The 13,997-nt window shown below is 38.7% G+C and overlaps 1 protein-coding gene across 1 annotated transcript; it reads left to right on the top strand.

The window, feature by feature from the left end:
* The first annotated feature begins 2,113 nt into the window (after window positions 1–2,113).
* On the top strand, window positions 2,114–13,536 carry DMC1 (DNA meiotic recombinase 1). Its single transcript, XM_010177097.2, has 13 exons — window positions 2,114–2,200; window positions 2,828–2,872; window positions 5,675–5,821; window positions 6,125–6,207; window positions 6,810–6,862; window positions 7,681–7,722; window positions 8,955–9,027; window positions 9,661–9,752; window positions 11,039–11,112; window positions 11,209–11,323; window positions 12,182–12,242; window positions 12,768–12,884; window positions 13,419–13,536. Exons 1-13 carry the CDS (start codon window positions 2,144–2,146, stop codon window positions 13,486–13,488), a joined length of 1,029 nt encoding a protein of 342 aa, XP_010175399.1. The 5' UTR covers window positions 2,114–2,143; the 3' UTR covers window positions 13,489–13,536.
* The last annotated feature ends 461 nt before the right edge of the window (window positions 13,537–13,997 follow it).

Below are 13,997 nucleotides of genomic sequence, written 5' to 3' on the forward strand. Positions count from 1 at the left end.
ACCACTCGCCTTCCCGCGCTCCCGGAGGTGCCCGGGGATGAGCTGTGTTTTAATTAGAGTTGTAATTTTGACGAGGAATCGTGGAGCTCCACGGGTGAGGGAAATTCTGTAGTGCCTCTCACTTTGGGAATGGAAATTTACACCCCCCGAAAAGGCAGCTGGCAAGGAAAAGCCAAATAAATCTGTGTGTTGATACACAATTAATCATTTATTTTTCTCTGAGGCAATAGATGTGAAATTCCACCGCGGCACCCTCAGGGCAGGACACAAGCTCGGCTCCAGCCCAGGCAGCTGCGATGTTTCTGTCAGTTCAAACCCTCCCCACTCATTAAACCCACCGCTGGTGCTGGCCCAGGCCCCAGGGCCACCCCGACAGTCTGTACCTGTGGAAAGGAGAGCAATATCTTAATGAGCAGCTCCCAAGGTGGTAACAGCAGGGTCGGAGCACCCAAGGTGGCACAAAAGTGTTTCCTCATAAAGATCCTCGTTTCTTCATGGATTTGCTGTGTTGTCTTAGATGTTCACCCTTTTATCTGCTTCATTGCAGGCATCGGTGGCTGAAATTCTCTGAGTCTTCAGTGCACCAACACACAGGCAACAGGAGGGCTCTTCACTAAACAGGAGGATTTTGTTCATCCCTAAAGCTTTTAGTAGGTGTGGTATAATGTCTGCAGTTATTTTTCTGATTGATATAAGGCATGACATGAAGGCAGGATTTCTCATTCCATAATCGTCAGGATTCTGAAATAGAAATGAGATATATCCTGGCACTATCAGAAGCAACTCATTTTATAGGAATATTTCCATTAAATACTAACAGCAGTTATTCCATCGTATTTTCATGCCAAACCCAAAGAAGGTCATTCTAAAATGATAATATTTTCTTTCTGACTTCTCCCATCCTCTGTATACACAAGATTCTTGCAAGCAAATTAGGCAGACCTTAAGTATCCATTTAGAAGCTGAAAAAAAAACTCTTTTCAGATATTTAGTTTAAATTATCTCATCCTCTGTTAGATGTAGCCCATCTTGTAGTTTCATAATAAACCTATCTTACCTTTCATGGTTTTTAATAACAAGGATGAGCAAGCAAACATATATACACATCTGGCTGAGGTAGTTTACAAAATTTCTGACCAGCCATAGCTGGAACAGTGAAGGCAAGCTCACAATTAAGACAGAAACAACCTATCCATTTACTAAATTACAAAAATGATACAGCAGGTTATAATATCATATTTCTAAGGAACTACTTTGTATTCATTTTTCTAGCATTCATAAAATTTAAGGAGATAATATTTTGCCTTTTATTTGACCATACTATCAATCAGCACCTACTCTGGCTTTAGGCCTTGCTTATAGGAAGTCACATGAAGAGGGCCATGAAGCTGTAGTGGAGTACAGACATGGCAAATTAACCGTGAAAACCCGTGAAGTAAGATCTCTGTGTATATTTTTGCATAATAAAAGCCTCAGATTTTTATTACCCTTATTTTACTCTCTTCATGCAAGCATACTTCTTACAGGTGCTCTTTGCACATCTTCAGCATTTCTTAGGTATTCTGAACTCCGGCAAGAACTTGAAAACAAATACAGCTTTATAGTCTACACTCAGGATATATGGCTAAGGAGTTGTAGCCTTCTCAATAGCACCGTTTTGTGGGCTTTCTGTCACATAAAGACTGGGAAGCTGAGGTGTTGCACAGCCTTTCCATTACCCATTCTGTCTGCAACTCTGATGACTTTTTTTTATAAAAATACAGACTGCCTTTAACCTTCTTACCAGAATAAATACCACTAATTATAAAATATTACCACCTCCAAACTCATACTGTGACCCAAGATTCTCACAAGGGAATGGCATCTCTTCTCCTAATACCTGATAAACACTTTCTAGCCAAATGGGTTCATCTGAGAGCAACAGAGCAGATTTTCTCCTTTCGGTCTAGTAGGTCAGATAATGTGGAGTTGGAAGCCAAATGTGAGTTTAAATCTGTATGTGATGGCACACTGAGACGGTTCTGTAGTTCAAGGACTTCTTAAAAATCCTTTTACAGTCATTGACTCGTTTATTGCTACCCCAATACTATCTTTGTTTGCATTTCCCAGTAGTGATCAATACTTTATTGCCTGCTTTTTCACGATGAAGGCCATGGAGGATCAAGTAGTCCAAGAAGAACCAGGATACCAGGATGATGAGGTAAATTTATGGTTCATTGAAAAATATGTGCAGCAAATGAAGGTATTTTGATAGTGTTTTGAAATCCAAGGAGAGACAGGAGGTCCCCAAAGACCATCAGGGAGTTCAATGCATTTAATTTTTTTTTCCAGTCTAATACCAAGAAAATCTCATTCTCCTAGTCCCTGTACAGCCTTGCTCTTTAAGTGCTCATCATTAACCTTTCCAAAGCTATGCTCAGTTTTTAGTGGGATTATCATTATTTCTTTATATTTTACACTTCTATATTAAATGCAAAGAGACTATCAATTAATTTTATGCTTCCAGTGAATGGTCAAGAGCCTGAAAAGCCTGAGAAACTGTGGTGGGAAGAATCAAGATGATGATAATAATGATAACACAAGTTTTATTAGTGCAGCAGAGGATTGCTTGCCTGTGAATCTACAGTTTATGAAGAAGGTGATAGGAAATGTGTAGGCCTTCTTGTCTCGCTATGGCTTTGCTTATTTGGGAATTCCAACAAGTTATGTATTGTTAGGGAAAATCATTTAAATGTTTACAAAATTGAAACAGACACATAGTGAGATAGATGTAATTACAAGAAAAAGAAAAATCTATTTTTTTTTTTCTGCCTTTTTTTTTTTTTAGGAATCCTTTTTTCAGGATATTGACCTGCTACAGAAGCATGGAATTGTAAGTATTAGCAATGAGTTTACCACACAGAATTGTTCATATAAAGCTATTGTAAGGTCATTTCTCCAAAACCATATACACATTGATACAAATAACTGACATTCATCTTTGCATTAAATTCTAAATCAGTCATGTGAAGACAAATTTTGCCTTTGGTGATAAGACAGGTTTTCAGAGAATCTCATTCTCATCAGATTCCTAAATAAAGTGGCAAGATATTCAAAGTATTTAGCACCCAGCACTGTTTAAAAACCAACTACTTGCTAATTTATTTGAAAACTGTGTGATAGATTGCTTCCTGTTCCTGCCAATCTTTGTAATTACTCCTGCATTTTTGGTGCCTGTGAAATTACACTGTGACAATCGTTGCTATACTATTTTCACCATGCTGTTGAAGGGGGTAGAGTGGGAGTGAAGAAAATAGTAGCTAGAGAATTAAGTGGTTAGTTTTCTTCATATTCTTCATATAGGAAATATGAATTCCTGTTATCATTATCATCATCATTACTATGACATAAACATCACCTCTTTATTTGAATTACTATTATTATGCATTTATCCAGGAGACTAGCTCATGGATCAGAACCCTATTATATTCAGTATTACAGAAGCAGAAGAAAAAGTTGGATTTGCCTGAAATACTGTAAGATTTAACTCTACTATGACTACAGACAGATACAGATGAGGAGGACACAGACACAATGAGACAGCATTGGTCAGCACTACAGTTACTGGGCTCAGCATGTCAGCAGCGTAATTGCTGTCAACTTTTTTATTGGCAATTCATTGACAGTTTTAAAGAGAGTTCTGAAGTAGGATCATGAGGTTGGGAGCTCTAATGGGGCAACACAGGAAAAATACATAAATTCTTGTGTTAAAAATTCAATGAGTTGATCAAAGAGGCTGACTTCATGAGCTGGAAGGGAGCTGTACTGGTATGCAGAGAATGATACTAAGGTATGAAAGATCTTGAAAATAAAGAATAATTACTTAAGCTGTTCTTTCTGGCTTAATAAGGGTTTCCTGCTCCTTTTTCCTTTTTTTTTTTTTTTTTTTCTTCCTTCCAAGTGGTTATTCCCACATCCCAGGGGAAGTTTTTGTTTTCAGCTGTGCCAGTTAAAATCTTTGTGTGAACATACGATGACCCACATCTGTTAAATTAATTTGCTTAAGTAGTTTTTGTGGGTTTAGAGTTTTTTTCCTAGGAGTAGAGAAAGAAATATTTACTAGACATATTTACCATTACAACATGGCCACAAAGAGAGTCAGATTAGCACAACCTAGTGGTTGTTCAAAAGTGTGTGGTAGGAATTAAGGTGCTCTGACTCCACAGCCTTTGCTGAAAGTTCTTGCCCCTGGAGAATGCTAAAACTTCCAGCACACCTGCTTTTGTAGTCACCCTGTGAAATGGATTTGTGAATCAATTAGTCCAAAAATTATCACCAAAAATTTGGTTTAGTTTTTTTTTTTATTTGTAAATTCTCAGTCTGCTCCCTTTTCCACCTCAGAGGCACACAACTGGGACAGGGCTGTGATGTCACGTGGAGGATCAGGACAAGCAGCTGGTGTAAGGGGTCAGGCGTGTCAGTATGTTAAGTGCTGCTGAGCACTTCCTAGTCCTGCGCTGTAGTGTAAGGAGGCATCTATCCGAGAACCTTGGCTCGTACTTAAGCTGTTGGTGAAAGGTGTATCTGTGAGGGAGAGAACAAGAACTATAACCAGGTCTACCACACACAGAGACTTGTACTGCAGAACAGCCTTAAGGTTGATGTGACCAGAAAGACAGAGCCACTGAAGAAAGGCAGAAGCAGGTTAATGTATTTAAAGTTTTGGTCCAGATCTTTGCAGTAGTAATCTGCTGTTTTAATACAAAGCGACAATAAAACAGCTCAGTCCTTTTTGTATTGCTGGTTATTATATTCTTTTGGATGGGTCATTTTTATTCATGACTGATTTTACCTCATCCATGTCTATTAATGTAATAAACAAAAAACACATCACAGGATGAGAAATACGCTTCCCAACGAACGTGACTAATTTCTAACATAGCCCCCCTCCATTCTTACGTCCTATGCACCCACACGCTCCAGATAAATAGATGACACATCTAGTTCATTTTGTTTTTCAAGGAAAAGACTTGGCTGGAAATGGTAAGTTGAAGTGTTATCCCAAACCTTTCACATATGTTTTCTTCTGAGTAATCTGTTGCTTGCCTTTAAGTTTCCAGTGATGTCAGAATCATAAAATGAGGTGAGAGGAGGCAAAATGTGTCAGTAGGGCACTGACTGAAGTCATGCTGTACCCAATTTATGACAAACTAGTAAGTTAATTCCAGCCCAAAGCGTTGGTCAGACCTGGAGGATACGTGTGTTTTAAACTGGACATACTGTGAACAGGCAGTCACAGCACAGCCGTTAGAGGCAGCTTATGACGATCCTTGTGAGTCAGTTCCCAATTACCCATGATCAGATTATCTGGTTTACAGATTTCCTGTGCTACGTCCCAAGGACAGACTGGGTGTCAGAGGGTTTACTAGGTTGGGCTGGCACTGCACAGGGACAAGTAAATACAACTGGACCCAAGACGCTTTTCTCTCAAAAGCACCAGGATATCTCTGCACCGTGATCCCTCACACCAGTGTTACCCAAAGTTTTCTGTTGCTGGTGTCTCAAATTACGTAACAAAGAGTTTACTGTAAATCTGTTCCTTTCTTGGTGAAAATGAATGTATAATAAAAAGATTTACTTCACCTTCTGGTTGTTAACTGTCATGAGCACTCACAGAAGAGAACTTTCTTCACAGAACGTAGCAGATATTAAAAAACTGAAGTCAGTTGGAATCTGCACGATCAAAGGAATCCAGATGACCACAAGACGGGCACTGTGCAACGTGAAAGGCCTTTCAGAGGCCAAAGTGGACAAGATTAAAGAAGCTGCAAACAAGCTTATTGTAAGTCAATCGCTTTCCCGATGGTTTAAACTTATGCTGGCCTCTCCAAAATGCTGTGCAACGTTTCTCTTAACAGATTTTCTCACCACGTCATCAAAGTAATTTTGAAAATTATTCTGCTCCCTACTCTGAAGCAATAATACTTCATACTCTACAACAACCAGACAAATGCTGTGGTGCTTTTCACACCCGACCTGTGTAAATGAGTCTAGAGTGGAGAGAAGATATTTATGTGGGATATTGCACTTTACCTTCAGGCTAAAGCTAAAATAAACATCTCATGTTCTCTTTGGTCTTCCTTAGGAACCAGGCTTCCTGACCGCCTTCGAGTACAGTGAAAAACGGAAGATGGTATTTCATATTACTACTGGCAGCCAGGAATTTGAGTAAGCTGATCCCTACTTAAAGCCTTCCTTAGTCCAAATTGTTCCAATAATCATATTTATTATCTTTAATGAGACACAAAAATATCAAGGAACAAACATTCAGCTGGGACATGTAGGTTACCTTCCATTTGGAGCTAGTGCTGGCTCAAGGGTGTTTGTATCAGTAAGCAACAAAACCAACTCCTTTTCTGAGGGGAAACTGGACTTTGTACAGTCATTATAAATAGTTTGCATCGAGAAATCCTGAATGTATCATCATTTTTTCAGCTAGTCAAAACAACCTGCAGGTCTCAGGTCAAAATGAGAGTCTTTAAGACCTCCCTTGAGATATTTTAATGGAATGTTATCTTTTCAAAGGTATTTTCTTTCTTTCTTTCCAGTAATCATTTCTATAGAACTTTCTCTTGCACACAGAAAGGAAGGTCGAGACCGAGTTAATTCATTATGAATCAGTGATCATTTAGTGCCCTGCACTTAATGCATCAAGTGAGGGACTTTAGGGCAGAAATAACTTTTCTTAAAGTAGCAAAAATTTATCATTTTTACTTTCCTCTTGTGATTTGGTGGGTTTAACTATATCATAATCCTCTACCTTTCTCCAGTAAACTTCTGGGTGGCGGGATTGAAAGCATGGCAATCACTGAGGCCTTTGGAGGTGAGAAAACCACATTAAATTAGTATTATTGAACGAAGAATTGCAACTTAGATTTTAAATCAGGCTGGATTCCTTCTATCAAACTTATCACATTGTAGTCATAAAGACGAATACCTGCATGAGGGTAAGAAGAAAGAATCCACTTCTCTAAGTGTTTTCCCATTTTTCTTCTTCATTTGCTTGCAGACTGTTTGAGATGAGTAATCATTAGTCTTGGGGCATGCTGATTCAGTACAACATAGCATTATAAATATTATTACTAACATGTTATATAGGAAAGATTTCCCTGATGCAATCTGTGTTCCTTTCCAGTAACAAAACTGTCCAAAAGATATTTTATTTATGCACATTTAGCATAAGCTGCATTTTGCATAAGATTTTGAAATTACAATTAAGCTACTATTATAGTGAATTTGATCAGTTTGTGGTTAACACTTCAACAACAATAAAAGTTCATAAAACACAGTACTCTTCCCTTTAGAAAAGATAAACTGGAGACTGACTTGATTTGATATCATGAGATTAATAAACTCATAAGCTTCTCCTTGATAATTTTACTGAAAATGAAACTGGGCCAGGTCAGTGGAATCAGCCATTTCTAACCCCCCCCACACCAATTAACACTTTTCCACGTGTGCCATGTGGTATTTAACACATTCCTACTGCACAGAATATGATTTATAAATTGGGGTTAAATGATTTTAAAAGGTAGAGATAGAGGTGAATTTTGTAAGCAAGAGTGTTTCTAACTGCAGTAAGTCCTGCAAACTCAGAAAAAGAAACCCTGACCTTTTTTTAATTTTTTCTTTATTTAACAGAGTTCCGGACAGGCAAAACGCAGATATCTCACACCCTTTGTGGTAGGTGTACTACCTCGAAACAGAAACCTGTTTCTTCCCAGTGAATCCATTCTTTACAGCTATCTCAGAATTAAAGTCAGAATCTTTTCTCTCTAGAAATACAGTGAAACAGACTTTGGTGACTCTTACCTCCATTAATTGTCTTTGAGTTAAGAACTCATATAAATGGTTACTTTTTAATACTGCTCTCATCAGTGTAAGTTTTGCCGTAAGGAGAGAGAGGATAATAGACTACCTTAGAGAAACCAGTGAAACACACCATTTGGAAAAGCAGAGCACAAATATGGGGTTACAGGTGCACAGGGGCAATGCTCAGGAAAGGGGAAAGGCAAGATTCTTTCTCCGCAACTCTTAATTTCCTGGTTTCAAGAGGTTTTGCTGAATATGACATTCTGAAAGGGCACTGAAAGATACTCCTGGCTGACAGTAACTGGATAAACAAAGACTTTGGCAGTCACCGTGTTCGGCAGTGCCAAATACAGCAGGACTCTGATTTCCCAGTGATATCTCTCAATGTGTCAATAGTGGTAAACAATAACTATTATTTATAACTGCTATTAATATAACTATTAACTATAACTGATGGAATATAGTTACCAGACGCTGGAGAGGCAAAAGTTCCCTTAAATGAACCGTATATTACAAAGGGAATTATGGCACCTTCTGGAAAAATAAGTCCTCTTCCGTTTAGTACAGGCTAATAGTCAGCAGACTCTTTTGCATGAATGATTACAACTGAAATAATTGAGTATTTTAGCTTATTCACTCCAAAGGGACTAAACCCACAATCAGTAACTATCCACGTATCAGGAAAAATTCATATCCAAAGAATTTTTGATCATATGAGTTACAATTAGAAAATAAACCCATACTAAATCAATACCATTAATTTGGGCAGAGGATTAAGAGGATGCTTTGTGCATAAGAACTTCTTAATAATATCCTTACCTATTTTCATAGAAAATACACAGATTTAGTGATGGTGCTGAGTGAAACACAATTCTGACACCATTAGTTAAATCTCATCTGATCCCCAATCAAGAAAAGTGGCTTGAGTTTCTTCTCAAGCTGGCAGTAAGACTTCAGATATAAGTGATTTCCACATTGATTAAGACTGGTGGTTCTTTGTGATACGGATAAGCAGTTGTGTTTTATTACAATATAATATTAGAGGGAGTAAGATGGTATTTTTCCTGCTTTTTCATTTTGATCTTCTGTATGATTCACTATAGTGACAGCTCAGCTTCCAGGACCAAATGGCTACACAGGTGGAAAGATTATCTTCATTGATACTGAAAACACTTTGTATCTTTTGGACTGTTGAAAGCTACACAGAGGATGAACTGCAGAGACAGTTAATTTTGTTACAAGCAAGTAGGAGGCTCCAGATAGCTTCCTACATGTAAGACATGATCACTGACACAGGAAGCCTGGAAAGCACATTGTGTAGTGGCCCACAAGGCAGTGACTTTTTTCTCTGTCATTTGATGTAATCTAACCTGGAAAAATTAGACTTAGGACACAGATTTTATTTTAACTGGGTTTTTTTTGAGATGTAATATGCCTTCATCATAATGATACAGGTGATAGAAGCTTTTCTGTTTACTGCAAGAGAAATTCATCTAAGTACTGAACACTATTTTTAACAGTTCGTATCTGTGGTAGACTGTGTATAAATAAATTGCTCACAGATAAATTCCTAGAGCACAGATATCCATATGCCAAACCCCACACCTCAAACCCTAAACACGAAACAATTACCATCATGAATCCTAAACTATCTTTAGGGTATGTGGGACAGTGTGAAGACAAAAAGTCAGCCTTCTCTAAGATCAAAATTTATTCTTTGTTTTTCCATAGTGTATTTTGGAATGGAGTTTTATTATTTTCAGAGCATGATTTGTACCAAGAGAAATCCTTAACTTTGGCCAATGTCAGCCGACCAGACCGTCTCCGTGACATTGCTGATCGCTTCAGTGTTGACCACGATGCAGTACTTGACAACGTGCTGTACGCACGTGCATACACTAGTAAGACCATTACTGTGACTGGCATCATATCTATGCTTTTTCTCTAAGGAGGGCCACCAGGATGATCCGAGGGCTGGAGCACCTCTCCTATGAGGACAGGCTGAAAGAGTTGGGGCTGTTCAGCCTGGAAAAGAGAAGGCTCTGGGGAGATCTTATAGCGGCCTTCCAGTACTTGAATGGGCTACAAGAAAGCTGGGGAGGGACTTTTCATAAGGGCAGTTAATGACAGAACTAGGGGGAATGGCTTTAAACTGAAAGAGGGTAGGTTTAGATTAGATATTAGGAAGAAGTTCTTCACTGTGAGGGTGGTCAGACACTGGAACAGGTTGCCCAAAGAGGTTGTAGATGCCCCCTCCCTGGAAGTGTTTAAGGCCAGGGTGGATGAGGCTTTGAGCAACCTGGTCTAGTGGAAGGTGTCCCTGCTGGTGGCAGGGGGGTTGGAACTGGATGATCTTTAAGATCCCTTCCAACCCAAACCATTCTATGATTCTATGATTTTAATAGTTCTCAGTTTATTGACCGAGATTACCCACTGAGGATCACAAAGAATGTTTTGTTGCTAACAAAATAAGTTATGAGCTTGCTTCCATTTTCTGTTTCTGTTGTTGCACGCTGAGCAGACTTGCTCAGTGGAAGTATTCCAGCTCAGCTACACTACACAAACAATAAAGGTTTGCAGTCTGCTGCAACATTAAGTGAACTCTACCATGTACATAATGGGTGTCGGCGTAGCATCTTAGCAAGAGAAGCACCAATTAATGTGACGCAATTGCCTGAATGTAAGTGGATTCTATAAATGCTGTTGAGAAATTCTCTGTGATCTCGTGCATGGAACTTCATAGGGACAGCTCCAGCACACTCTGTCACGAGACACTGCATTAAAACTTCAAGGAAGTTTTTAAATGGGACTTTTACTTTGAGAGTACAATATGAACATGAGTAATGTGATTAATGCAATTGCTGTGTGTCATTTAATTCAACATTAAATTCAAATGTTTATATTGCTTTTCAACAAAAAATTGTCTTCATGTGTAGTTTTGTTGTGAAGCTTTTCACAAAGAAGTTTTGTTAGCTTGGCAAGGGGAAACTGGAACCTGCAGAAGCCAGGCACTGCTGGTTACTGTAGGGGTAGCTTGTTATTGGGCCAGTGCCCAATAATTTAAAACTGCTGGCAGTGAAAGTATAAACAGTGGAGGCATTTAAAGTAGAATTTTAAAATTCAGGCCTTTGTTGCTTCAGAGGTCTTTCTGGTCCTAATTTCATTTGGCAACTGTACTTCCCACCAGGTGAACATCAGATGGAATTGCTTGACTATGTAGCAGCCAAGTTCCATGAGGAAGCTGGTATCTTCAAACTATTGGTACAAGACTCATTTTTTCGTATGTTTACTGCTTTCAGAATATGTTTTCCTATTTTCTTTCACTATATTTACTTATCTAGTGTAATTACCATGCAGATCATTGACTCCATAATGGCACTTTTCCGTGTGGATTTCAGTGGTCGTGGAGAGTTGGCTGAACGACAACAGAAACTCGCTCAGATGCTGTCAAGGCTCCAAAAAATATCAGAAGGTAAAGGAAACATTGCAAAATTTGGAAAACATGGACTGGAGTTACTGAAACAGTAGCTGTTGGTAGCACAGCACCTAGTAGTCCAAGTGTACTATCAATCAGGCACTGGCCCAGGAATCTTTCCTCACTTTACACCTGTCAGTTACCAAAAAGATCAAACTGACAATATATTATTTCTGGATGACAGATTAAGGAGTCTTTAAAACTATTCAACGTTTAGAGTTTTCCTAGAACTACTGTTAAGAGAAGTCCTAAATGAGAAAATGGGTTGTAGAACTGGACAAAATCCAATAAGAGAAATTGTCTTCCCCAAATTTTGACAGTCTAAATACGTGAGAAACATAAATAAAAAAGGATGAATGCTCACAGAGATAGAACAGCCGTGGCCATTGGCACATTCCCAACACTTAGCAGTGCTCTGAGGGATGATGACAGGATGATGACAGGATGAGTAGGGTCCCTCCTCTTTGGTATGACTCAGAAATGTTGATGAGGAATGAGTAAATGTTTGTTCCAGGCAGTAAATATTTTTTTTTTTTTTAAAGAAAAAAAAAAGACAAGGGGAGGGAGAGGGGGCTGAGGGCAGGGAGCCAACAGAGATGAGAACTGGGAAAGACTTGTTCCTTGGAATTCTGAAAAGTGCTCGTTTTCTGGCATAATATTACAGCTGAAGTCACGGGAGCAAATTGAGGCTGTCTCCTGATTAACTCCAGCCATCAGACATAAAGATCATTTGCTTCTCTTTCATTTGAAATTTGAAGTGCTCCAGCAGCAACCAGGCTTTTACCATGGATGGGACAATATTTTTAAATTCTAATTGGATATAGTCCACCTTCTTTGCATTGTTTTCTGTTGCAGAATATAATGTGGCTGTGTTTGTGACAAACCAGATGACTGCTGATCCAGGAGCAACTATGACGTAAGATACCTTTTCTCTTTCTCTTTTTAAAAATTTCTTCTCATTTGCATTACCTGCGTAAGAGAGATGAGAACTGAGATTGTATGGAGCAAGAGGCACTGAAATGAAGGTTCAGACTGGTTGTTGGTCTCTCTGGTATGATGAATCATTCATGAATGACACCCTATAGGTTTATCTCAGGTTTTTTATGTTTATCCTCTGCCTGGCTTCTTTCACTGTGACTTGAACGAAGAGAACAATCCATAAATAGTACTGGAAATGCACTTCATTTTCTTTTAGAGCAGCTTATATATGAAGTTTAAGGTGTGTATTTCTTGAGCCTCTTGAATTTAATGAGAGAAAAATTATACCAGCATCGAATATTTGAACATTTTATCTTGAGGCAAGTGTGTTAAAGTCCTTTTTTGATATATTTACCTATTTATAATTCATTACTGAGTTCAATATGCCTTATCTGACAGTTAATCACAGTACCAATCTATGGAATTTGCACAGTGAATCATCACAATTTTCTTGCTAATTTAGCTTTCAGGCTGACCCAAAAAAGCCGATTGGGGGTCACATCCTTGCTCATGCTTCGACTACCAGGATTAGTTTGAGGAAAGGCAGAGGGGAGCTGCGGATCGCAAAGATATACGACAGGTAAATCACTTTTCCTTCACGAGAAAGAAGCTGTGTTATGAACAACCATCAGGTGGCAAAGTTCATGGTACTGAAACGTAACAGCCTGACGGCCGATTCATGGCTTCAAACTCACCACGTTTCTGGATGGTAAGTTGAGAGAAAATCTGAAAGGCCAAACTAATTAACAGACTTAAAGTTTTCTTGCATATCACATACATTAAATTACATAATCTTTCATAATAAATTCTCCTAGATGCTCATCTCTAAGACTATCAAATTGTTTGGTAAGACTGGTGGTCCCTTGTCAGGAGAATTCCAAAACTGTTAAATGACTAAGTTTTGCTGACACATTAGTATCAGTTTACCTGGTAAGCTGTGGCAGATGCAAGTCATTAAAAATCGCACTGGTGGAACTGCATGGAGACCAGTGTTTCTGGTCAGGAACTAAGAAATTGAAATGAGAGTTTGCACAGGCAGAATCTTTCCTTCTCCCACACCTTCTCTCTGAGGCCTGTTTCACAACCCACAAGTTCCTTGTTTCTTGCCCCCCAGCCCTGAGATGCCTGAAAACGAAGCCACCTTTGCAATAACTGCTGGAGGGATTGGGGATGCCAAAGAATAGGCAGAAAACTGATGTAATTGTACAGCTGAAAACCACCTGGGCAGTTGGGATGAAGATTCGTGCAAGGTCACCAACTGCCTGGCTGCATTTCTATCTTTTGGGAACCATTTGAGCTATTTTGGGAGAACACTGGGATGAACTCTGTACAGTTCAGTTTTATTGATCTTAATAGAATGCAGTTCATTTAGGGTCTTCATTTTTCAATTGAACTTTCAGCAGACAAAGATTTAAGAAATAAGCTTGTGAATTGTTCAAAGAATCCTTTTCCTATATTTTGTGAAAATCAAAGCTGTCCTTTCACATGAGAATACTATACTCTTTCTTAGTTTATTTGAAAGAGAGTGTCCATGTGGTAGAATTTAACAGTGTGAAATGGAACAGAATTGGAATAAACTCAGTTATAAAATTGACATAAATAGATCGAAAAGGCAGTGGCAGGAGCAACAACCCAAGAACTTGATGGAATCTTATGTGTCATAAAGAAACAAGTTACTTTAAAAATACATTTT

Source organism: Antrostomus carolinensis, unplaced genomic scaffold (genome assembly GCF_000700745.2).
Source record: "Antrostomus carolinensis isolate BGI_N321 unplaced genomic scaffold, ASM70074v2 scaffold45051, whole genome shotgun sequence".
Classification (NCBI taxonomy): Eukaryota; Metazoa; Chordata; class Aves; order Caprimulgiformes; family Caprimulgidae; genus Antrostomus; species Antrostomus carolinensis.